This window comes from Plutella xylostella, chromosome 5 (assembly GCF_932276165.1).
Source record: "Plutella xylostella chromosome 5, ilPluXylo3.1, whole genome shotgun sequence".
NCBI lineage: Eukaryota > Metazoa > Arthropoda > Insecta > Lepidoptera > Plutellidae > Plutella > Plutella xylostella.
In genome coordinates, this window is record NC_063985.1 from 10,303,862 (window position 1) to 10,330,862 (window position 27,001).

The following is a 27,001-nucleotide window of genomic DNA, read 5'->3' on the forward strand; positions in this document are numbered from 1 at the left end:
TGTTCTTCTTAACCAAAAGCAAAATGGGCAAATACAGGTCACAAATATTTATTGTATTTTTTAAGTATACCTACTGACCTGGTCTATGTTTTACCATAGAATAACGAGTACTACTGTATACATTAGATCCTAAGAGGCGTATCTGTAAACACCTATCGCACCTGTAAAAGATTCCACCCATCTTTTACAATAAAGAAAATATAAGAAGATATCAATTCTAGTTTTTTTTCCCCTGTGAACGTAAAATTTCTAATGTTTCTCGCGAATTCTCACTGAAGATAAACAGTGATGATAGTTCAGTAGCGGGAAGTGCTTGTTATATTTCACTCCTTGTCTTGATTTGCTTTCGCCGCAGTATAATGTGGGTTATGTGGGCGAAATAAATGCTCCTGTAAATTTTAATCTCCAGATTAAACTCGGCGTATAATATACCGCATTCCGGGTACAAAGTTTACATCTTACCTGCTATTTTAGTGACTCGGATTAAGAGCAACCGTTGGAATTCAGTGCACTTTAAAAATAACATTGAATTTGTTTTACTTCAAGACATGCTAGATCCTCAGGCTCAATCATAAAATATAATGGGCATTGATGACCGAATGGCGTAGTGGTTAGTGACCTGACTACTGAGCCGATGGTCCCGGGTTCGATTCCCGGCTGGGGCAGATATTTGTTTAAAGACAGATATTTGTACTCGGGTCTTGGGTGTTGATATTTATATTTAGTATCTATCTATCTATGTATTTGTGTAGATATATCAGCTGTCCGACACCCATAACACAGGTTCTGCCTAGCTTGGGGTCGGATGGCCGTGTGTGAGATGTCCCCACATATTTATTTATTTATTTATTTATTTATTTATTTTCATTTGGAAAGTACATATAATATGTCGCAGGCATCTGGTTGAATCTCCTTTTTGGTTGAATTGCGTTCATTGGATGGCGCTTGATTGTACAAGCGTCACAAAACGTCCAACTAGTTAGCGGACTTAAAATCAGTCAGGTGGTGAATAAAACAAATATGGTGTCTAACAGCTAACAGCTGGCACAAAAATCACCTGTATTGTTATTTTTTGCAAATAAATTAGCTTTAATTGTATCATTTGTGTACAAGCACATGAGATATACATACATATAGCCTTCTTCTCCTTCCCAGGGTTTTGGTGAGAAAGCACTAGGAATTCGGTTTTGTCACCGTTGTGAAAATAGGTATTAGCCAGTTAGAGAAGCCCTTAGAATTCTTTAGTACACTTGACCCCTCTTTGATCATAAATATTCTTCCACCCTAAGGTTGTCTTTAAAAAAATCGCTTTAAGCGATAAGACCGCAATTTTTGTACATATGTGTTAGTATTTAAGTTACTTATGTATATGTTTATTTTATGTGTGTGTACAAATAAAGAATATTCTATGTGTCTATCAGTCAGGGTAGGTCGATGTAGTGAAACTTGGGTATGAAATGCCACATGTCCCACGTTTCTTTGAACTTGGGATTCATTGTCGACTGCGCCAGATCGTCACCATCGAAATTGAGCTGCCTTCGGAATATTTAAGTATATGTATTTCGGAAAACTAAACTAAGACAGAGAACTAAAGTCACCGACATAGCTCACTGAGTTAGTAAGCTTAAGTGGCAGTGGGCTGGTCACATCTTTCGAGGAACCGTCGACCGATGGGGTAAACGTGTTCTGGAGTGTAGGCCGCGACTAGGCAAACGTAGTGTGGGACGCCCTCCGGCTAGATGGGGTGACGACTTGCGAAAGGTGGCTGGTTATGATTGGATGCGGAAAGCTAAAGATCGCATCCAGTGGCGTGCTTTGGGAGAGGCCTACATCCAGCAGTGGACTGCTATAGGCTGATGATGATTTCGGAAAATGTTAAATGATTAAGTAAGATTCTTTTAATACTTATCTATAGTGCAGTGGGCCCCAGAGTTTTCCTTGTAAGTGTACGACGAACGGGTATTCCCCATGTTCTTAAATGTAGATTTGTTGAACCACTTCTTGATCTTGTTTCCAAGTTTCTTTTTGCTTTTACCTATGTTACCTAAGATATATTTTGCGTATTTTTTGTCTCATAACTCTGTTGAAACTCTGCCTTGCAGAACTTACAATAGCTTTTAATGAGATTTACGAAAAAATTTAAACAAAATAATTTAAGGTTTTGAGAGCATTAAAATAAGAATTAAATGCCTTCAAAATCGATATCACTGTACCATCTACCAAATAGCCGAAGTTCATGGATAAAATTTCCCCCTTCTTGATATTTGTAAAAGTCTAGACACGAGTTAGTACTTAATCAATCTAACTGCTCAGGCGTGATAATGCATTTTTACAGCAAACTTATATTCACGAAAATATATTTAGTGCTCATGAGAACGTGCAAATTCGCCAGATTATATAAATAAAGCAACTGATGAAATTTTCACGATTTAAAAGCGCGGTTTTCATCATTTCATTTAAAGTTAAATCCTGAATTATTTAAGTTTTCCTCGATGTTTATATTATAATAAACGTGTAAATGAAGTACTTAATCTGTACACTTTTAAAAAAGGCGTTTAAAATAATGAAGCGACTGGCAGTGGTTTCCGTTCTCATAACATGGCCGTTGATTGTTAGTTCCATCTACTATCTGAAAAACATCTTTCATGACTTTATGACAAAAATTATTTTTTCTGTAAACTCCCGAAAAACTATGAAAAATCTTTAATCGCGTACCTAAATTTTATATTTTGCACATGTTTTTAGAGTGACGAGATGTCATCAGACCATCACGAGGCCTGTATAAATAGTTAAGTGCCAGCAACACCACTGAGTACCACCTACCTATTACTTGCTTGACAATAGGTATAAACCACGTAATTTGATATAGTGGGTGAGGCGTGCTGAGGTTCATTTGTGTGGTGGTATAACATTACTGATTGCCAAGGTCATTACATGTGCCATTGTGTGTAAATATATCTGTATATCATAAATAAAGTTTAGGTTTCAAAATGGCATAGTCCAATCACGTTTTTGATCATCGAAAGACTTTATTGGGAAGAATAATAGCGTTTGTCAAGCGTTTGGCTCATTGTAATACTAAGTGGTGCTTACTGTCAGTCCATGCCTCCTGATTCGTAATAAATAGTTGTATAAACGACTTGCTAATGTGCTATTTCAACCAAGTGGACAACTGGCGGCATATTTAATTAGGTAGGTTAGCTATACAAAAGCTGGCAGGGTTACTTATATCAGAGGCAGGTCTCACTTGCGATTCCAAAATTACTTATATGAGCCGGTAGACTATATGAGTGTACATAGGTATCACTGAAACAGAATTTTATGATTATGAATCCATTTTACTTACCTACCATAAAATTCTGTTTCAGTGAACCACTCGTACAAGACTCGTACCTATGGTCGACCTACAGATATTTTGATAAAAGAACATACAGTTATACGCTAACTATGACAATCTTTTCCTCGTTGTTGATTTACGACATCTTATAAACCATCCCTTGTCAAGTCGACAGTACCTAGGTAGGTTCAGGTACATTGAACTAAAATTGTAAATAATATCTCAAATCCTATCAATTAAAAAATTGCATATACCTACATAGGTATAGTACTTATTTGGTACAGTAAATCTACATGAACGTACCTATGTGCAAATAAGATATGCTAAAAGTGTCGTCGACACTTATACCACATTCACAAAAAACATTATCATTGCCTATTCAAAAGATGTTGTAATCAATAAATTTAAACACAATAAATTTATTCTTCAATGACTTTTATTTGTATATAGGTAACTAAGTATAAAATGTTCATAAACTAAACTTAATTATTTAGGTATAGAAAAAGTTACAAAAAATATTGAGACTTCGTGTTTTTCCCGCGTATACAATTTGAAGTATTTCGACTTTTGAAAAATGAGCTTTTCCCGAAAAACACAAAATCTCAATATTTTTTACTATTATTAATTAGAACATACTTACTTGCAGTAAGAAAAGACTAGCTTCAGGAAAAAATATAAATGACATGCTAAATCACCCCCTTTGTGGGTTAGGTCGTATTTACAACCAGCTTGTAGTATTTACTTATAGTCTTTATTCTACAAACGGTAGGTCATATGAAAAGCTCTGAAAATACCACTGTGGTGAGAGGTAGGTGTAGGTGAGGTGTGAGGTACCACTACCAAGTGGACAGCATGATATAAAAAGATAGTAAAGGATCGCCTTTTAAATGATGAAATAACCCGTTTTTTACCTTATATGATTAATGTTCGATAGAGTAACTAAACTTAAACTATAAATAAAAATATTGTAAAATAATACTGGGCAAGTAATACTACGGCTGTATGTAAGTATTATAACATTATTATCTAATAAATGCAAACTTTAGGTTATCTGTGTGAACAGTCGTGAGTCCGACTCGACGTTGGTATGAAAAGCACAAACCTACAGACTTGTACTTATTAATCTAATTATGTTGGCTAATGATAACGAAATGATCGTACCATGACTATCACACCTTGTTGTACAAACATTCGTGTTTTATTTTAAACTATGAATAGTTTTGGCAAGATAAACTTAAACTCAACAAAATACCTAACCATTAGACTTAAATGCTAATTAATAATTTCTAAGGCACTTTTCAGGCAACACATAACTTTTCACATTCTGTAACTTAGTTTCAGTAAATAATGTCAATGGACGAATTATCTATTGTAAAAATACTCTATAAGTAGGCATCGAAGTAGTAGGTATAAGTTTAAGTAGTTTTAAGAGTCATAAAAACTCAATAAATTTTTCGTACACCAGCTGAAAGTGATCAGTATCGCTAGGTGTCCTGGAAAAGACTTTCTAGTACCTTTGTAGAATGTTCAGGCGTGGGCCCTCTTGGCTGATGGTATATCGACGTAGTCATCCACTTCCCAGTATTCCTCAGGCTCGTCAGGGATCACCGGCGGAAACGCTGACCTGCACATTATTTAATTTAGTAATAAGTATACATATAAGCAAAAAAGTGAAATGATTCTCGAGGAGTTTCTTTCGCTGTTTCTTTCCTCCTTAATGACGGAGCCTTTGTGAAATGGTGATATAAAATTATGACTATCGACAAATAATAGTAAAATTTTACGTCGATTTTTATTTGAAAAATATATATTTGAATTTGCTTTATTTGCAAGAAGGAAAATATGTTCTGGAAACGCTGAGTTGATCGAAATACGACTCTTCATACAGTCATGCACCCCAGAATACACCATGCTTCCTAGATACCTTTGGGGTGCACGAAAAGAGCCTCCCCGAATCAACTGTACTTTGCCTACTTCCAGCGCACCGTGAGCAGTCAGCGACTGATATTCTGACTGGCTAATCTGTTCACCACGTTGAAGACTATTTAACCTCTAGAGACCCCCGGGAGCCCGTGACCTCATATGATGACATAATGGGGAGACCCACCACAGGGTTCAGACAAAGCAGGAGTTTGCAGCCACCGAAAAATTATGGTTGTGATTTTTTTTTGTCTCTGGTTCTCAAGAGGTTAAGAGATACCTGGCCAATGGCACGCCGTCGTCATCCAGCGACAGGTACCTCCGCAGCGCGTCGTCGGCGGGCTCGTCGACGGCTCGGGCTCGCGCGTTGAACGACCCCGCCAGGTCCTCGCTGGGCAGCTCCCACACGTGCCACTCGGCCGTCATCTTGAAGTTCTGGAGGAGGTTGGACAGTTGTCATGAAAACATACGGGAGGTGTTCACAAAACTCATCTCTTCATCAATACATATCCTAAGTGCACGAAAGGAGCCTCCCGCTCCCGAGTGACGTACAATATTATATTATCGTACATAATATGAAATGTACTTAATTTTATACTATGCTACATGCTATTACATAGGCTGGGAAATCAGCAACTGACGCCTATATCACCATAGTTAGTGAAAAAAAATGTATTTCATTTTTCAGCAGAGGTGGTGGTGGAGGAATACACTCATCATTATGAATTTACTTCATTACTTACTTTCTTGCTCTATATTCATTTAATCCGCACTTAACAAACTCTTTCCTAATTAAACCGAACACACTAACACCTGAATACCTGTAGCATAGTGTTACACGTGTCTACATAATGAATCAACAGCAAATAAGTGTCCTATTATTGTTTCCCAGCATTCGTTATAATGAATATGTGGTACAAATCACCACAGAACACATTTTGCAAATACTCTCTTGGGTAACATGATAAGTTTCGTTTCCGAAATGAAAATTATTTCTTTAAAAATGACTGTCATAAAAGTAATTAATCAGGAAACATTCTTAGCGTTGGCAAATTTAAATGTAAATGTATAATAGAGTTCGTATAGAAAATACTAAGCTACATTACATCTCGACGGTCAGTGTTTCCATGCTCATGTCAGCTACACGGGTGCCGGCACCAAGTCGTGCTTATGTTCGTCCTCGCCCATTTCCGCTTCCAAGAGACAGATCATGCCGATAATACAGATTAACTTATATTTTATGTATTAAACCTAACCAGCATGTAAACGCTGGGCTATTTACACTTCACTTTACGTAGGTAGGTATTAAGTATATATCTCCTACTGAGTTTACATGCAGTAGGTAACTTCCTTCCTGTTTATAGATTAGGAACTCAGTCACTTCTAGATATATATCTCCAGTTTCCCAATTCGTGATTTAAATAAAAAACAAAGATCTAATGAAATAAATGAATTTTCTTACATTTACTTACCATAGAAAGTGCTCGTGTTTATTCCAATTTGCACTATCAAAAGTAAACACTGACGTATGCCGTCAGTTCAAGCAGAACAGATTTATCATGGCCTCTTTGAGATAAAATTCATGACAAATTACTTAACAATTTAGTGTGGATTTAGCAAATATCATAAAGATGATGATGACGCACGGCTCTGCTCGGTGTTTGACACTCAAACAAGGTGGAGTTGTTGTGGTGCCGAGTGCTTGATGGATCGGTCGAGAACATTTATGATCTACATAATACACTCGCGAGCAACCAAATCGACTCAAGCCTTGACGGCGCAAACATACATTAATACAAGTAAAATTATGAATAGAAATAATAAAAATGATATGTCATTTAAAAGCTTAAGATGTCAGCTTTAATTTGATATCATTATTATTGAAATCCATTCATCATTTTTGAAATAAATGATGTCTGAACGCAATTGTAGGAAAAACGGGAATTTAGGAAAAAAGGGTATGGGTATCGTATTATACAAATTAAACAAAAAATGTTAAGATAAAAATTTATTTATTTAAATCAATACTTTGTATTGCCCCCTCTTGCCCTAATTACAGCCTGCAGCCTGTTTCTCATAGACCTTATCAACTTTTTGACAGTTTCCTGAGGAATGCCGTCCCACTCCTCTAATAAAGCTGTCTTCAGCTCGTCCACGCTTGCAGGGACTGGATTCCTGGCCCGAACTCTTCTTTTGAGCTCGTCCCATAAGTGTTCGATGGGATTCAGGTCAGGACTGAGCGCAGGCCAGTCCATCGTGCGCAATTCCTTCTCTCTCAGAAACTGCCGACTGACTCGTGCCGTGTGGCAGCGGGCATTGTCGTGCATTAGCACGAAGTCTTCACCGACAAATTCTGCATAGGGCACAACATGACCGAGTAGAATGTCGGTGATGTACCGATCAGCTGTTAACCCGCCTCCTCGGCCGCCTCCAGGCACGAAAACAAGTGCGGTTTTTCCCTCTAGAGAAATACCAGCCCACATCATGCAGGAACCGCCGCCATATGCTACTGTTTCAGCGAAACAACATTGGGCAAATCGTTCCCCCGGACGCCGGTAGACCCGGCCTCTCCTGTCACTGCCATGCAGACACACTCTGCACTCATCAGTAAACAGGACCGACCGCCATTGCGCAATGCTCCAATCGAGATGCTCTCGAGCAAACTGAAGACGCGCTTGTCGGTGGCCTGCAGTCAATTTGGGGCCTGATGCAGGTCTTTTTGGTGTCAAGTTGGCTTCCTTCAAGCGTCTTCTCACTGTCCACTCGCTGACAGCCACTTGTCGTACACGTCTCAGTTCTTGCTGCACATCAACGCCCGTAAGGTGTCGATTGCGCAGCGAGGTTGAGACAATGAAGCGGTCGTCTCTCTCTGAAGTGCAGCGGTGGCGGCCCGTTCTTGGTCTTCGATTGAAGGCACCAGTCTCTTGGAACCGTCTGTATACTCGGGATACAGCAGACTGGCTCAAGTGGAGCTGGGCAGCGACTGCTCGCTGACTTAACCCTTGTTGCAGCAAGGCAACAACTTGAGCAGCTTCTTCTGGTGTGGTATCCATGGGTTTGCGAAAACAAGGAATACAATGCAACGAGATGTGTACCGGTCAACTTGCAACAAGCGACTGATAAGGTACACCGGATGTGGAAAGGTTTTATAGCGGGATCAGGTAGCGCAAGGCGTGGATTCCTAATGAGGTAATTAACACTGACGGGCAATTAAAATGCGTCATTAAATCTGCGCTTAGTTTTTTTTTATGGTATTGATCTTAATTGAAAGCCTAATTCTTCAGCTTTCGAATGACATATCACTTTTATATTTACCATTTATCGTTTTAGGAAAATCAATGTATATGTGCGCCGTGAAGGCTTGAGTCGATTTGGTTGCTCGCGAGTGTATATACCTACCTATAGTACGTAGGTACTTCTATTTACCAGGAGGGTCACTCTAGCTATGCTCTAGCTTGACAAAAAGGAACGATCAAAGATTGTCATGCTATCGATGCGGCTCATAGAACGTCGGCCGCGCACGACTGCCATTTTGTCCCCTATATGTCTGTCGCATCGCAGCAGTGCCATAAATTTTCATACTCTGACTGTCTCTGACAGTTGTAAGCTGCGCGCGAATAGTACCTTGTGTTATAAGTGACTTCTTTTTCCCTAACCCAGAGTGATCCCCCTAGTATACATTATACAATAGCCTATACAATAAACTATACTAAACAAGACCTATATCTCGACCCATCTCGAGTAGCGTTTGTCGCGTGGTGCGAGCGCGTGGAAAACAAATGACACGCAGCCAGATAGCGCGGCCGATAACATTCTTCTCGGCGGATGGTCGCAGGCGATGTCGGTGGACCATTCAATCAAGTACTTGGTGTACCCTAAACATAGATATATTGGTTTTTCTATGGATCTTTGCAGATGTTGAAAGGGTTTTACTTTTATTTAATGGAAGGACTCGTCAAATGGAACGGATTTGCATGATCAAAGACGATTACAGAAACCTTTTGTAATCATCAAAAATTTATGAGGATCCTGTGGACAGTGCGTTCCTTGCATCAATGTCTTGTAGCACATTGCTCACCTAGGACTTCGTTAGACGATAGACATAATTTAATTGAAGCTGAATTTTTAATCCCCGTCGGAAAAGGAAGGGTTTTTATAAAGCGTTGTAAGGTAAGTCTGCAAGTAGATACCCAATATTTTCCTGTATGAGTAAGGAAGTGTCATATGTCACCGCTCCGAACACGATTACTATTCACGCACACAAGCTTACTTCCCGTTCTGCCCCGAACTTCATCTTGCCCCGGTCTCCCCTACAATATGTATAATTAAACTATTTTTGCTTTGGTTTGTTATTCACAAAACATCAACATAAGTTTTGCAACAATAGAGCTACAACAAGTATGATATGGTGATGTCAGTGCGTCATCAACCGCGCACAATTGCACTGTTACAGTAATACCGAAGCTATAAATAAATACAGTTTTTTCATAAATAAATTCTTTGCATTGCTGTTTAATTATATTTATAAGTTGTTACTTTGTTCCATTATCAACGGATGAAATCCTCACCTTCCTGGGATAGGTCCATTCAACTGAAGGTCTGTGGTTATTAAAAATTATACTTCTCTTAAACTTGACTGAAATAAGGTATCGTCATTTGTGATTTGAATTTGTGTCGAAACTCCGCTATCACTTCCTACTCAAAAATAGCAGTAAGTAAAAAGGCGTAGCAAAATCAATCATCTACCTCAGGCCAAAAGGTATCTCGGCAGTGATGCTACAATATACACTCACGAGCTAAACACTGTTCCAGTTACAAAATGCAGACACCAAATGGCCTTAAACATCTTATATGAAATTTGGACAAAATATTTATATTAAGTTGTTAATATTCTAATTGCGTCGTTAAATGTAGTCAAATATTGCAATAAGCGTCATTAATTTAGTTTTTTTTACGTTTTGTAATAATTTGATTTTCTGAATGGAACTTTTTCATTGCCCGTGAGTGTACTATGGAGTCAAGACCTACCTCAGGCAGGCAGTGATGCTACAAGATACTATACGGAGCCTAGACCTACCTCAGGCAGGCAGTGATGCTACAAGATACTATACGGAGCCTAGACCTACCTCAGGCAGGCAGTGATGCTACAAGATACTATACGGAGCCTAGACCTACCTCAGGCAGGCAGTGATGCTACAAGATACTATACGGAGCCCAGACCTACCTCAGGCAGGCAGTGATGCTACAAGATACTACGGAGCAGACCTACCTCAGGCAAGCAGTGATGCTGCAGACAGTAGTAGTGGGTCTCGCCGTCGTGGTGGCACCAGGTGCCGTCCGGGAAGTACGGGTCGAGGCCGGCGTCGTTCAGCTCCACTCGCGGCGCGTAGTACCCTCCGCTGGAGAGGCGGCGGCAGAAGATGGCGCAGCCCATCCACATGCGAGCTGGTGGGGAGGTAGAGGTAAAATAATGACAGAAAGAGCCCCCCTTATCCGAACGGAGAGTAGTTTGTAAAAATTGACATTCATCAGAAAATTTTATATTTTTACGATGAATAAAAAATTTTGAGTTTGAGTTTGAGTTTTTTAATGGTTTTGGTTTTAAAAAAAATGCAGTAAGTACCGTATCTTTCATAATTAAATAATTATATTAAGCACAGGAAGATTATAAGGGTAAAGAGAGTGACTCAGGAGAGTTGGATAAATACATTTTGAAAAACTTTAGTTCTAACTAGTTACGACATTTAAAACTTACTAAATTTTTTCTTGTAAATAGATATTTCGTTAGTCACGTGACTTTTTACGATGCTAATATACTAGTTACTAATATACTATGTTAGCTAATATACTTACTTAGTTACCTAATTTGGGAGTTATGGTACATACCTACAGACAGAGCCAAATTATCCCAGGGTAAGTAGTATTACTCGACTGCTGAATTATCTTAACCTATTATGTATAGGTATTGTACGAACAGATGTGAATGAACCGAACTTCAGCTACAGTAACAGCAATTTACACCGAAAATAAATCATGCTAAAATTATTCATAATTCCGTCATTTTGAACAGGCGATTTAAAATGATGATGACACGTCATGGTCCCTATTGTTACATGACGAGAAATGACGAAGCAGCTGAAATTATAATGAACTGTAGGTACTGAAAATAAATTGTTTTTGTTCAGAAGTTGTGTGATTTATCTTCCATTCTTACATGATGTTTTTAATTTAAAGCATTATTCAAATAATCCTGATGACGTAGATTTTAAGGACAAACGAATCGGAAGACATGAAAACATCCTTACATGTTGGATTAAAAATACATGCTGGGCTGGGAGCCATTGAACATTACACTTGAGTAAACCAGATGTATCCCCTTAATTTACCATCGGCCAATAATATCGTCCTCTGTTGGACATACGCCTCACTCAAGCAGCCCTGTCCTCCACCTTCGTCATCCATCCACTAAAGGCTACCTGTCTAAGGTCTTCGGTCCAGCGGTGGTGGTGGTATGTGGTGTGGTGTCCACTCGAGAACTCATCTACATACGGATATTCGATATGACTGATGTGATAAGTGTGCCACTTCAGTGCAGCGATTGGATTTTAGAACCTCCGTTTACGTTGCGTATCGTCAACTGTCACTGTCAAAATATAAGCCAATTTGTTAGTTCCAAAAGTGACTACGTTGGCGCTGTTCTTTTTTCATATGTTTGTGTAGTATTGAAAATACTACAGTTTACAGATTTTCAGGCAGGTTGCTTCTTGTAGAGGGAGTGGTGCAGGGAGGTACTCACTGTGGTTGTATAGAGAGTGTAGTGCAGGGAGGTACTCACTGGAGTCGTAGAGAGAGTGTAGACAGGGAGGTACTCAAGGGGTCGTGGAAGGAGTAGTGCAGGGAGGTACTCACTGGGCTCGTATAGAGGGTCTAGTACAGGGAGGTACTCACTGGGCTCGTATAGAGGGTCTAGTACAGGGAGGTACTCACTGGGCTCGTATAGAGGGTGTAGTGTAGGGAGGTACTCACTGGGCTCGTATAGAGGGTCTAGTACAGGGAGGTACTCACTGGGCTCGTATAGAGGGTCTAGTACAGGGAGGTACTCACTGGGCTCGTATAGAGGGTGTAGTGTAGGGAGGTACTCACTGGGCTCGTATAGAGGGTCTAGTACAGGGAGGTACTCACTGGGCTCGTATAGAGGGTGTAGTGTAGGGAGGTACTCACTGGGCTCGTATAGAGGGTCTAGTACAGGGAGGTACTCACTGGGCTCGTATAGAGGGTCTAGTACAGGGAGGTACTCACTGGGCTCGTATAGAGGGTGTAGTGTAGGGAGGTACTCACTGGGCTCGTATAGAGGGTCTAGTACAGGGAGGTACTCACTGTGCTCGTATAGAGGGTCTAGTACAGGGAGGTACTCACTGGGCTCGTATAGAGGGTGTAGTGTAGGGAGGTACTCACTGGGCTCGTATAGAGGGTCTAGTACAGGGAGGTACTCACTGGGGTCGTATAGAGGGTGTAGTGTAGGGAGGTACTCACTGGGCTCGTATAGAGGGTCTAGTACAGGGAGGCACTCACTGGGCTCGTATAGAAGGTGTAGTGTAGGGAGGTACTCACTGGGCTCGTATAGAGGGTCTAGTACAGGGAGGTACTCACTGGGGTCGTATAGAGGGTGTAGTGTACACACGTAGGTACTCACTGGGGTCATGGAGGGTGTAGTGCAGGGAGGTACTCACTGGGGTCGTATAGAGGGTGTAATACCGGGAGGTACTCACTGGGCTCGTATACATAGAGAGTAGTGCAGGGAGGTACTCACTGGGGTCGTGGGGCGCCTGCACGCCGCCGCCGCGCGGGTCGAGCGCCGGCACGCGCGCCGCGTACTGCGCGCACCGCCGCGCCGCCACCGCCCCCGCGGCAACGCGACGCTTCTTGCCGCACACCTGGCAATGGAAACAGATGGTGGAGGTGTATGTTGATTTATGGGTAAAAAGGTGGTTTGGAAAGATTATCGATGGACCTACGAAAAAGAACACCATGACCATGATGGCAAATGAAAACTCTGTTCGTCAGATATACGTCGATCTTATAAACCTATTTTTCAGTCGGAGGTATATGCCAGGTAATCGATCATATAAAAAAAAATTTCAGTCGGAGTTATAAATATGTCAGGTAAAATTCTCTTAGAGTTTTCTAATAAATGATTTGTGTAACGAGTATCGAAAATAAAATAAGCCAATCACCTTAGTATCATCACACAGCGCGACGTCATACCCCGTTCCCTCACAGTCCTGGGCGAGGCACTGCCGCCGCCGCTCCCGGTAGCCCTTGGACCGGGCCGTGCAGCCGGACTGGCACTGCCCCTCCTGCCAGGGCGACCAGGGGGTGGCCGGGGCGGGGGAGGGGGCGGGGGGTGTCGTGGACGAGTTGAACACTTCGCCTGACGGGATGCAGTCGCCGCCGTAGCATGACTGCAAGGGTGGAATGGGTAGGAAGGAATTTAGTGTAGGTAGATGACAAAAATATGTTGTGCCTGAGAGTATGGTTGAAGCCAAGTTTCGCAGAGATGAGAAATTGCAGTCAACGGTTCATTGCTGACCAACTTCCATAATGGTAAAGGATTTTTGTGTCAATATTTGCCCATTGCATCAAAAACTCAAGCTTTCATGGTTGGTGACAGATACTATAGTGACAAAAAACAGGTTTTCTGTTAAACACAGAGATGGTATTGGTGCCTGATTAGATGCTAGCACAACTTTGTCCAATCTCGCGCACTATAGAAGAAAAGAGTATTATGTAAAGGCGCTGCATGAATAGGCGGGGGTAATCTGACAAACACAACAATACAAGCATTATTTAATATTATAGCAATGCTCCTTCAGTCTTGGAGGAGGCTCATATCCTGCAGACCCTGCAGTGGATCATTAGAGGGCTGTATGTATGTATGTAAGCAATATGCATATATAGCCTACCATAGCAGGTCCGCAGGGCGTGCCGGGCAATGCAGGGCCGGCGTAGTAGAAGCCGGCGCGGTGCGGCGAGCGGCAGGCCAGCTGCTCGCAGTGCTCGGGCGACGGCGCCGGCGGCGTCGGGGACGCGTCCACGTCACGGAGGAGGAACTGGGGAATGGAGGAGAGATGGTTTTCGTGAATGTGTGGCTATATAGGTAGCTAGTTAAGTGTGTCTGATGGGTGGTTCTTCAGAGGGTTGTTAGGTTAGTGGTTGCACAGATACAAAATAGATTTCGAGCTACTCTTACATGGATAACTTAACGCCCGCCCTCTTTTAATTTAGTTTGTTTCTAATGAATTTGATAAGATGATTCATGCTGCACGGATTGGAAATTGCCATCCTGGATCTGAATTTTCACTGGATATAATTAGCCACTACCAGACCATTATTGTTAGGTGTTACGTATACTATATTATTAGTTATTTATTAAGTTCCAGTTGTTTACCTCGCATTGCTTCTTTGCATTCCAAACATTCCCTGGAGCGTCTCCGAACCGCTCATGTTGGAGTTCGGGTGGAGTGTCTAGATCATCACCTCCATCTTGCAGACAGGTGGCCCATCTGCAATCGTCAAAGATTAATAATTAGTGAAGATAAGGTAGGTGCATATATTAGATAACTGTGCGCTGTGGTAGACAATATACTTAATTAAAATTTACTCGATGCCATTCGGATAGCTTGCTCGAGTTGGGTGACAAATTTGCAACGCAACGCAAGTTACTATTTGATGGGATTCACCCATTGATATAATCACGAGCATCTTACTAGTTACTACAGTTAAGTTCTATAATTATAAGCCCTGCTATGCGGCGATTATGTCAAATTAATCCAGCCTAATTTAACCTAATCTTCCTCTTTTTCTCTCGAAAATGGACAAGATTGCTTCTTACTCTAGTTCTGCGACGAGGCGCTTGCTGCACGGCGACCGGGCCGCCTCGCCGCGGGTCCCTCGAGAGGGCGACATGATGTAGCCGCCTCGCCCCGTGCTACTAGCCTGCTACAAGCTACGTGTGCTTACTCTAGTTCTGCGACGAGGCGCTTGCTGCACGGCGACCAGGCCGCCTCGCCGCGCGTCCCTCGAGAGGGCGACATGATGCAGCCGCCTCGCCCCGTGCTACTAGCCTGCTACAAGCTACGTGTGCTTACTCTAGTTCTGCGACGAGGCGCTTGCTGCACGGCGACCAGGCCGCCTCGCCGCGCGTCCCTCGAGAGGGCGACATGATGCAGCCGCCTCGCCCCGTGCTACTAGCCTGCTACAAGCTACGTGTGCTTACTCTAGTTCTGCGACGAGGCGCTTGCTGCACGGCGACCAGGCCGCCTCGCCGCGCGTCCCTCGAGAGGGCGACATGATGCAGCCGCCTCGCCCCGTGCTACTAGCCTGCTACAAGCTACGTGTGCTTACTCTAGTTCTGCGACGAGGCGCTTGCTGCACGGCGACCAGGCCGCCTCGCCGCGCGTCCCTCGAGAGGGCGACATGATGTAGCCGTCGCGCGCGCAGCCGTTTCCGGTGCCGTCGTGGTGCATGCCCAGGCTGGAAACCACGGGGAATTAGTATGGTTAACAGGTTTAAAGGTTTTTAAGGTAGTAGAAACATTGGCCTAATTATAATTATAGTGTCGTAATGTCTACTCTGTATAACTGGTCGCCTGCACCTAAAATTATACAGGCGGAGTGCAAACAGCGATGCTTTCTACTGACCAGCTACAAGGCATCGCTGTAAACGTCGTTGTCGCTGCAACGAACTCTCTTATAAATCCGGGGATGTGTTGTGTGTGCCAGTGGTGTTTATGTGGATGTCTTTAAGCAGCACGTTAGCTTATGATCGCTATATTAAATAATCCGCTTGTATACTTCTAGACACAGGCTACCTATACAAATATCAATCGTCACCCTTTCTCACAAACCTCGAGAGACTAGGAATTGGTAAACAATCTACATGTGCAAAGGGATCTGATTAATTCCCGCATGTGGAGTAATCTAACTTATACCTACTCTGCGGTGCTGTGCTGCACGGTACTACATGGCACTGCTTAGTTGTAAAATCAATAATTCGTTGCTTACACTGAAGATTGTTTTGTAAGATTGTGTTAACCAAAGTCTTTATTATCGATGCATGTGTTGGCCATTAGTATTCTGAACACCCACATCAATGACAAATGCGATCGTGCTATGCAGGTGCACGGAGTTCAATATCCTTTACTACACTCTTTTGATACAGTACCTATAGTAGGTACCTATCTATCGATTGCACCACCATCATCTCTTCGAGCTGCAGTCAATAAAATTTCTGGTTAGTATTTATCAACCGATTACGAGTACTTATTAAGCGACGGGCGCACAATTATTAGCTGACGAGTCAGATGATGATAATCGCACAATTTATATACCTAGGTACTGAAACATTGTTTATAGAGTAGGCGATATCAGTCATCACATCACGAGTCACGACCCATCACATCCCCACTACTGGGGCACGGGTCTCCTTCCGAAGAGAAGGGTTTTAGGGCTAGTCCTCGGCGATATCAGTTGCAAGAATAGGAAGCATAAAAAGAAAAGACGACCGACTTGTGTCCAATCTCGTGCGCCAGTATGTAGACGGAGGTGAACCCGGCGGACGGGTAGGGGCGGCCCAGCGCGTCGGCGGCGCCCAGCTCGGCCACCACGCACGCGTGCGCGGGCAGGCACACGCCGCCCACGGGCGCCAGGCCCATGGTCACGCCGTTGCGGCGCCCGTTCTCTTCGGAGTAGAAGTCTAGCCTGGAAGGAGGGAGATGGGAGAGTTAAAAGTTGGATGGATGGGTGAAGATTTGAGGAATTTGATTAAGATGGAAATTGATAAAACGTTTAGCTATCACATATGGTTATTATTAATATAATGTAACGAAAGAAACAGTAGAATACGGGCACCACTTTTCTTAAAAGTTACATGGCCATAGTACAATGGCCTCTCAAGTGCCTCCTCCTCCCATAGCCGTGAATAGAGGACTGTTAGCCCAAAAAACCAGCCAGGCTGTATACGTTATTACCTACGTATTAAAAAATATATATACTTGATCGAAGATATACTTAATTAAATATAAAATCTTACCCCGACAGCAACAAAGCCATGTCCCAATGTTCAGGATCCTCATCATCATCCACGTTCAAAGCCCTCTGGTACGCACAGAAGGAGTCCAACAAGCGGCCCCGCTCAGCGTTGGCTGTCAAGGAGGCCGGCTGAGTCCTCAGCAGCGTCAGCCGGACCAGAGAGAGCTGGATGCGGGTGCCGAGAGACTCGTGGTGGTACAGCGCTTGCACCTGGAATGGTTTTGGAAATTGTTTTTTTTATGTTTGGCGTACAATCGTGTACCTAAACACATAATGTAATGTAACATCAAATAGTCATAATAACCTGGAGGAGGTGGATGGATCGCTACAAGAGTTTGACTGCTGTGTTAGTTATTTTAGGCGTATTGGAACTACTGTGATAGTAGAAAATCTCTTTTGCATGTGAATCGTCCCGGCCATTCAAATTCTTATAAAAATCTCTTATCGGTATGAAAACTTACCCCATTAATATACGCCAGCAGCATATCTCTCAAATCAGCCTCGTTATAATTGAAATACGGGTTGAAGATCTTATAAGCAGCTTCATCGACGAACAGAGCTATCTCTATAGTATAATTGGGCGGGCCAGGTTTATGCTTGGAGTTGCGTGGTCTCCGGGGGCGCGGGCGCAGGGGGCGGGTGTCGTCGCGAGTGAAGCGGGGCGGGGGGGCGCGGCGGATCACGTGCGGGGTGCGACCGCCCTCCTCCGACCGGCCCATGCCTGCGTCTAGGGGGCGCACTTCATACGTGGAGTTGTCTACTACTATGAGGCCGTGCTGTGAAGGAGATAAATAGAATAGTCTTTGTTTTGCATCGTCTTAGCTGGTGTAAGGTCATGAAGAGAAAAAGCCAACGAATCCTAGACTGATTAGATACATAGGAAACATATTGAATGTTTCAGTGAAAACTGCTTTCGTAGCTAACATTTTTACGTAGATTACTGTAAGCATGGAAGTAGTATAAGTAGGTACTTAGGTACTTACTTAATTTTAAAATAGCAGATTACGACAACCAAAGAAAAGCAGCTATCAGATCTTCGGTTTATCCGGGAGCGACTATGTTCATCATTGAACGACTATGATGATGAAAATATGCTTACAAGTGCATGACTCCGGCAAGCAGACAACGCGGCGACGGCGCCAGGGCCGGCGTGCAGGTAGTGGCACGCGGGGGTGTCATCCGCAGTCTCCGCCCCCTCGGAGCCCCACACGCGGAAGTGAGGTGACAGGAGACGGCGGTTCGGCACCAGCTGAAGGTCGAAGCTCCTGAAAGGAAGAGTGTAGGAGGGGAGTAACGGGGTTTTATTTTTGAGTTGGGCGAGTGAGAAGGGGTCGTATACACTTACAAACTATATGGGGTTCGTGCTTCGTTCATAATGTTTAGTAGTTAGGTAAGTTAATTTAATTATCCATTACAAGGAGTTGAAGTATACCGTCCGTGGTCAAGCTAGCTAAAGTAATCGTAACCGATCACTGAGGTTAAGCAACACATGGTATAAAAAATGCTGTTACGTTCGCCCATTGACTTATCTAGCGTCTGCATGATTTTAAATTAAGTTAAAACAAGGTGCTGGCAGCTAAAACTCACCGTCCAAACGCGTCGAACTGGTACTTGAAGGGCACGTCCTCCTGGCGGCCGCTGGCGGACTGCGCCTCGCGCGGCAGCAGCGCCGGCAGGTACACGACCTGGCGCTCCGAGTCCGGCCCTGCCTCCGACCACCACCGGCCTTGATCCTCCTGGAGTGAGACAGATTGTTCTTAATCTGCGTACAGACCGGGCCAACGAACGCCTAACGAACGCCAACGGTTATCCCAACGATGGATATTTATCATACATAATAGATTGTAACAACAAAGGTCAACGAAACCCGTTCGTTGGCGTTCGTTGGGCCGGTCTGTACGCGGCTTTAGAATATAGCGTTGACGCAGAGATACAATGAGAAGACAAATGAAAACGGGTACCTCTACCTACACAGCTATACAGGGAATGCAGCATAATCAGTGTCTTTTATATGAAATAGTTAACTTATCTCGAAAAATACTTAAATATAAGTAGGCAACTACTTAAGTAACTACAAGACATATAAGTACCTACATTTCTAATGATGTCCTCCTTTATTCTATCTTGTATCTAGTTGTATTGTAACGGCCATAGTACCTAATCGATGGTGTCACTGTCAGTGGCAGGCGTGGCAGCGTGCTAGCGATCTGGCGCGGTTCCATAGATGTAATTTGCTTTGTGGATGTAATAAACGCGCTACACAGTACGGTAAATGCAAAAGTACCTACGAGATTCCAACGTCAGAGGGCGCGTGACTCGGCTTCTTCGCGTTCTACCAAAGAATAAGAATAATAGCTTATCTACTGAACTACGAACGTCCCGCGCGCGTCCCCCTCGCGTTCTACATCCACATTCACACATACACGCACACAGCCCCACCACGGCAGCATTCCGGCCGCGTCGGTCAAACGGGACGCCCGCGGTCGCGCGTTCATTTCATTTCAGTTCATTTGTCTTCCATCCACCGTTTTAAACGATGATCGATGTTAAGAAATTGACAAGTTTAGTACGAGAAAAACGTTTTTTGTACGACAATAGAAATATAAATTATCGTAACCGAGTAAAATGTACAGAGGCGTGGATAGAAATTGCCGTGAAAATGGGTGGGAATAGTAAAGACGGTAAGTTTTTTATTTGTATTCTCTATGGCTTGGCCCGGCGGCTGCGGCGCGGCGGGGCGCGGGGGGAGGGGGGCAGTGCGACAACGGCAACGCGCGCTCTACGTGACGTCACGCTTGGCAGTGTGTGGGTTATCATGAAGTAGACTTTTGATCAAATTCATTTATTGCGAAATTTATAATTTGTGTTTCAGAATTGCTACTAATGTTTAATTAAAAACCCCTAGAGTAAATACCTAGGTAAGTATATAATACTGTATACTTACATAAGTACCTACTTAACAGAAATAAGAAGATTATTTTGCACTTTTTGCAGGTAAAAAATGGGCGGGACGATGGAAAAATTTAAGAGATAACTACAAAAAATACAAGCGTTCGTGCGCTCATGGATCAATTTACCATAAATACAAGCACTGGCCCTGGGCTGAACATATGAAATTTATTGACGACTTTATCGAAAAACGCACAACCATCGCAGTTGAAGCTGACGCGGCTAGTAGGACAGTGGACGATGCGGACAGTGAAGCGGACAGTGAAGTGGACAGTGTAGATCAATCAAACAATCCGCTTATCGACCCCAGTTCTTCGGAGACAGACCGGCCAGTCCTTGCCACTGACGACCTCAACACAAGCAGCACCGTGGGCCCACAACGCTCCACCAATAACAAAAGGAGACTGCAAAAACGTCCAAACACTCAACCAGTGCTGAAGAAGAGTAGAATGGATGGTATTGATCATTTGTTCCAAGGTTACGCAATGACGCTGAAGGGAATGCCGCCGCGTATTCAAAGTATGCTCAAATTGGATATTGCCACATTGTTTGCTAAGTACGAACTGCAAGTCGAAATAGGTGAGAATGGGAGTGGTAGTGGAATGGCGACCGACCAAGATGATGTGTCTGCAGACGATGATATTATTCATGTTAAGGAGGAAGATGCCTTAGAGAGCTGCACTATTCATGTCAAGGAAGAAATGGAAGAAAGTGCCAATGATAATTATTGTGATACTTAATTAAGAAAGCTGGGCCGTTATTAAGTTTCACCAGTTTCTATAGGTAATTAATTAAATAAAGGGATTTATTTTTGCAGAAGCGTGTAATTTACACGTATAAAGTTATCTAATAAACTCTCTATTAAAATATTTAGCTTCAGTCTTTCTTCTCAAAAACCCTTAAAAAAAACGTCATCGATGCGGAAAAAGTTTACAGAAACCCGCGTTCGCTACGGCGCGGCGTAGTAGTCGGCGTAGCAGCGTGTAGCGGAGGCATCTTCATTATATTAAGACCGACGTGAAATTACGTATTCTTACTTCTGAATAAAATAATAATAAAATTGCTATCATCCCCCAGCTGTAACTCCTATCATTAGTATCTATACTTATTCGTAATTTACGTAGTTTTAAGATAGGCGAGTAGGTATAATCCTGAAACATGACCGACACAAAATAAAACTGGCAGTTTTTTTAAATGAAAAAGTTGTGAACGATTGTTTTTGCATTTTCGCAATAAACAACCAGTCTAGCCATTGCATTATGTACTCGTACAATGTAGCCATTCCCCAGCATGTCTAGTCCACCGCATTGAACCCTAGCAAGTGCACAAAGCGCTACCCCGGTGGGGCTGGGTTCGAAACATTGCATGCACCGTATCGCCACATTCGCCACCTGCCCTAAATTCTTACAGAGCAGGGACTTTTAACAGCAATCAATACTTATATTAGAAATGTGCAAGTAGGTAGAAGTACAGTGTATCCCCCTTATTCATAGAAAAGTTACAAGACGTTTTAACTAATAAACTGTTTTATCCCTCTCTGTCAAAGAACAGATTGTTCTTTGTCGGAGAGGGACAAAACAGTTTATTAGTTAAAACGTTCTGTAACTTCTCTATGAGTAAGGGGGTTAGTTTGTTTGTCTTTCTTTCACACATTTGTCCTTACTTATTTTACTGTGAGTGGGCTTCCTGTTTTTTTTTTTGGACAATTTTTGGCATAGATATATTATGTATAAGTACTTAAGGATATTAATATACATATTTTATACTAAATATTTGGAGGGCGTCATTACGCTTATTTTTACTCATACCAACTTAAGCACCTAATTCAAATGGAAAAAACGTCAAAGCTCGTGGGAAGATCTCTTGCGTGTACTTGTACTTAATACAGTTCTTTCAGATAGTATATTATGTATATAGTTATATAAGTAGGTACTTAAGTTTGTACTAAGATTCCACATCGAGTTCATTGTGCTGGAGAAGACCTTCGTCTAAATTACAAAGGCTGTAAATCAGTAAACGATCTAATCTTATGTAGTAAATACGTAGATCCTAGTGAAATCCTGCTGTCTACGCAACCACTTATCGCTAGTGGTAAGGTAGTAAAAGGCCTATTGCCAAAGGTCTAGTTTCGGAATTACCACCGGAACCCGTAAGTTCAATGAGTACAAATAAGTCACTTTATCTAACCACAGCCACCCAGACCCAAGCCTCGCATCGTAATAAAATTATGATAACTATACCGATAATACCTAGGTACAATTTGATCGCGTGACGCAATAAAATTGATGTGGTCACGAAACACGAACACACTACTACTGAGAAACACCTAAGTACTTTACTTACAAATTATGGCAACTTTATTATTTCCAAGCCTTCTTTGCAATGTTATTTCGTAGAAAATTATTCACGTGATGGACCCTTTCGATTGGAAGAAGTAGTTAAATCACAACATACATTTTAGGGCATACCTTCTAAAAAGTACTCTAATAATCCGGTCCACTGGTAATCGAAAACTTACGTACATTATTAAACCATGGATTAAACTAAGCCTTTGATAACATTTTATCGAGGAAAAGTTTCTTCGTAACTAGATAAGATTTCCTTTAGGATTAAATCTCGGGGGTCGTCGGTGTCCCAACTCCATTAGGTAGCAGACTCGTTGAAAATTTCAGGTTGGTTTTATATAAGTAATATTTATAAAGGGAATATAAAAGATGAAAATAGATGTTAAATTATATAAAACTGCCTGTATAGGCGAAGTTGATTGCCGGAATAGCTTAATTGGATATTTTAGCATGACTTTCATGAGTTATTTTCGTGTGGGTAGTTTAGTTGGAGAATTTCAGACGATTACTAATGGAGCGTCGCTGCTGTAAATTGCCTGAAGTGGTTGTGGCGGCGCGGCGCCGTCTATATTTGCCCGATCGGTGCACCGATACTGTATGTATAGCATCTAACTATTTAGTATAATCTGTGACTGTACACTGTTTACATAACAACTGTAACTACGCTACGTAGGTATGTAAAGTAGCGGGTATCTGACTTACCAATTCTGAATACTCAGAGCACTCTCATGAAGACACATGTCTTGTGAATCTTTACTGAAATTACTAACCAATTTCAGTATCGTTCTTTATGTCGCCTCGCAGCATAGGCTACGAATAGTTCACATCACATTTCGGCAAGTCAGTCCCACTGATAGACGCGAGTGAAAACGAAATGATGCTCACATGAGTCAGCTAAGTGTTAGTAAAGGGGAAAGTTAAAACTATTTGTTTTTCCTTTTCTTTATACAAGAACAACAGCGAGTGAATTACTTGGCTTACGACTTATTAGTTTTTTTTCGTCGTAATCATTATTAGATTCTATTGTGAATGTTACGTTTGAATATGCAGTGATGAAAGTTCGCATCAATCTAAATTACGCGGATCACGTCCGGTGCTAGTGGGAAGTAATAAGCGCGGTAATGTTGAATGGAGGCGCCGCCCGCAGCGGCAGCGTCCCCGGGTTTCTATAGGCTCTTGTGTAATGTGGACGTGACCGAGCGACGCTCCGTCTGTTACTGCATGTTACATAATCCATGCTCTCGTGCCACTGCCGGGGAAATACTGCAAGCTGAAAACTCTAGCGTTGCTGCGGTCTTGGCTGAACAAACCGGAAAATAAAACGAACAGCAGCATTAATAATTCACCTAAGGTAAATGATGCAAACCTAAGGCAAAAGGTGAATCTTAGGATTAATAATAAGAGTTCACTCAGCCTATTTTGATGATCAAGGGTAGCTGACTTTCCGTCCTTATCCCCTACTCTAGGAAGGAATAGTCTAGTAGGTATATGCAAAAAAAATATCTATTCAGCTAAGTATACAGCAGCATCTGCAAATCTGCATACATTGTTTAAAAATATTAACATGACGACGCAAGAACAATGAATATTCAGTACTTATACCTACTTAAAATTAACTTAAAGTTTTTAATAACTAATTAATAAAAATCACCGACTTGGCTTTGTTCTTTATAGGTACTTATCTTCATAGGCTTTGTACACGAATGAACCACTCTGTTTATTTAGCAGTTGAGCAAATAATAACATATCTGCATGTAGCACAAAGAATATCCATGTGAAAAAGCATTTTCATTACTACCTCATCCATCAAGTGATCGCGTCAAGCGGGAAAACTCTCATGTGGATGTGGTGGTAGGTACCTACCTACCTATAAACCTACTGTTACGTAATCCGTATTAGTATTATTTCTTACGAATACAAAGATGAATATTGTCTGAATTCTTGATGTGTTATCGACACAGTTACTTATAATTATGTACATACATATAAGAACGAACCTAATAACCACGCAGACCTCCAGACCAGAGTTCCAGACATTACTTACTAATAATATTATGATTCATAAAGTTGTCGACATGGAATATGGAATGAATCATTATAGCGAGTGGGGAGTGATGAATATATCAAAGAAGGTTGAAATGTAGATAAAAGTACGGCTTAGTTAATTATATTAATTACTGAATCAATGAGTCTTTCAGTTTCACGACCTAAGACATGACATTAGTTAGATGCGTAAGCTTAGATCTATACTAGGTATATATATAAGTACTTAGGTAGGCATAAATATGTAGTCACACACTTTTCGCTAAAAGCTACCTTCGTTCTCTAATGTACAACCACGAACAACAACAAACTCAGAATGCTAATAACCTGTATACGAACGACACCGACACCTCTACCTACGTTTTGTTTACGTATAATTCTGCAGAAAAACAAGCTTCGTGAATTTTCCACGTATCGAGGGCGGGCGGCGTCCTCCCCGCCCCCGCGCCGCCCGCCCGCCCGCACTCACCCGCAGCCGCGCCGCCGCCGCGCCGCCCAGCACCGCACACACCACTAGTAGCCACATCTCTGCACATCACCCACCGCACTGGCCGCCTCGACAAGAGCTGCAGCTTATAACCCGCCGCAACATGCAGGTGCTTTGAATATCGCGGTGCACCCGTTACGCGCGCACACTAATGCCGGGTTCGCTACCGAATAAGCGTTTGTGTACTGCGAACGCCACCTTTCGCACCTCCGAGAGAAAGTCGAAGGAAAGTGCAGATTTTGGCAGCGGAGAGCGCCGCCCACACGCCAGGAGTCGCGAGTCATCCGTCATCGCCGCTGCTGATCACGACTAATGAGCTCTAATACGCGCCGCCGCGCCGGCCCGGTCCCCACACACTGGGCTCTCTATAGTCTGCTATAGTTCACACTTATTAACAAACACATGCCGCCGCGTCGCCACCGCCGCCGCCGCGACGCTATGAAGCTCCGGCCATGCTGTAACCATGGCATCCTTATATCACACATTGCAAAGCGAATAACAGCCCGCCTTATTGCTAATTGCATTTCGTATGCAGTAAGGTCTATTTAAAAGTCATGCACCTCCTTATCATCAGTTCGCCAGAGTTCAAATACGACATGTTGATGTCGCCAACATAGTTAGGTACTTACCTATATTTTTTTCTTCGATTTTAGACGGTAGATTTTTGGCTGCCGAGGTTCCGGTTTAGGTAGAAATCAATAAATGCCAACAAAATGACTAAGTAGGTACCTATATACTTATTTACCTAGGTGTTCTGTATATGTACTTAGATAGGTCGAGGTACCCATTTAGTTAATGATAGATTTCATATACTTAATAATATAAAAAAAATCTTCTTCTACCTGAGATGAAACCTGGGTCTCAGTGGGAGGAACAATGATTGATGACTCGATGAGACAAATTCGGAGAATTGCGAGAGGCATAATTATCATAGGTTATTTCTTCATTAAGTATATTATTGAGCACTCCACGAGAGTAGATGTATCTTATGTGCCTACCTACCTAGTTTAAATAAACTACTTAACTGTTTGATTAGAAACGCTCTAGATGTCTCTATCTATAGGTACCTAATTGTATACTTACGAGTACTTAACTCCTAACATAGCAAAACTTAATAAACTCTAAACTGATAGGTGAGCAGTGGGCAGGCAGCTCATAGTAACTGAACGAGAAAGATGGAGAAAATAATGCTCATTAGGCCATGCATGAGGTCAGGACAGGGAAGGGGTTCTTGGTGCCGGTCATCACGAGTTGTATTCACCACCATTTCGTTGATCATTCCATACTAAACAGTGCCTGCTGAGGCAAAGGGTCGAGTTATGGTTTGATAAAAGTTACAGAACTCCATACAAATTCAAAACTGGCTAACGGAATACAAAAAGGTTTTAAAGTAAAGTCCCTACCTAACGGTTGGTTTTGTTTGTTACTTATTATGTAAGGAATTTAGGGCACTGTTTGCCAAGTTCATCGTTGGCATAACTGCCTTTTTGCCCTTTGTTCATTTCCATTACCCTCACCATAGAACAACGAGGACTCGGGTGATCCTCATCTACTTATAGTTGTCCTGAAAACAAATTTTAACTTTACGGCGTACAACCTATATTATCAAATAGGTATTCTGGAAGTAATATACATTATTGTACCAACCTACTCAAATAGATGGGAGCCCACATATGCTAAAGTTCAAGACTACCAACCTAAATATGGTTATGACGAACGTAACGGCTTTTCGCCGGTCTTCACTTGCAGATTTGAGTCTATGTTGCGAACTTTGAATAACAATGAGCCGATAGCTATTCAGAGAATCCCGCCCTTCCCGCGCTCACACCGC

At 42.4% G+C, this 27,001-nt stretch overlaps 2 protein-coding genes across 2 annotated transcripts; one reads left to right on the forward strand and one right to left on the reverse strand.

Annotated features, from left to right (window-relative positions):
- Positions 1 to 4,148: 4,148 nt before the first annotated feature.
- LOC105387141 (A disintegrin and metalloproteinase with thrombospondin motifs 14) lies at positions 4,149 to 25,797 on the reverse strand. Its single transcript, XM_048633424.1, has 14 exons — positions 25,153 to 25,797; positions 18,934 to 19,082; positions 18,446 to 18,611; positions 17,808 to 18,122; positions 17,348 to 17,556; positions 16,825 to 17,016; positions 15,662 to 15,790; positions 14,706 to 14,820; positions 14,221 to 14,367; positions 13,492 to 13,719; positions 13,068 to 13,191; positions 10,527 to 10,702; positions 5,538 to 5,692; positions 4,149 to 4,961 (listed from the first exon to the last, which is right to left on the reverse strand). Exons 1-14 carry the CDS (start codon positions 25,207 to 25,209, stop codon positions 4,865 to 4,867), a joined length of 2,259 nt encoding a protein of 752 aa, XP_048489381.1. The 5' UTR covers positions 25,210 to 25,797; the 3' UTR covers positions 4,149 to 4,864.
- Positions 19,780 to 21,168, forward strand: LOC105387120. The gene is made up of 2 exons (XM_011557803.3): positions 19,780 to 20,027; positions 20,341 to 21,168. Exons 1-2 carry the CDS (start codon positions 19,883 to 19,885, stop codon positions 21,033 to 21,035), a joined length of 840 nt encoding a protein of 279 aa, XP_011556105.3. The 5' UTR covers positions 19,780 to 19,882; the 3' UTR covers positions 21,036 to 21,168.
- Positions 25,798 to 27,001: the final 1,204 nt, after the last annotated feature.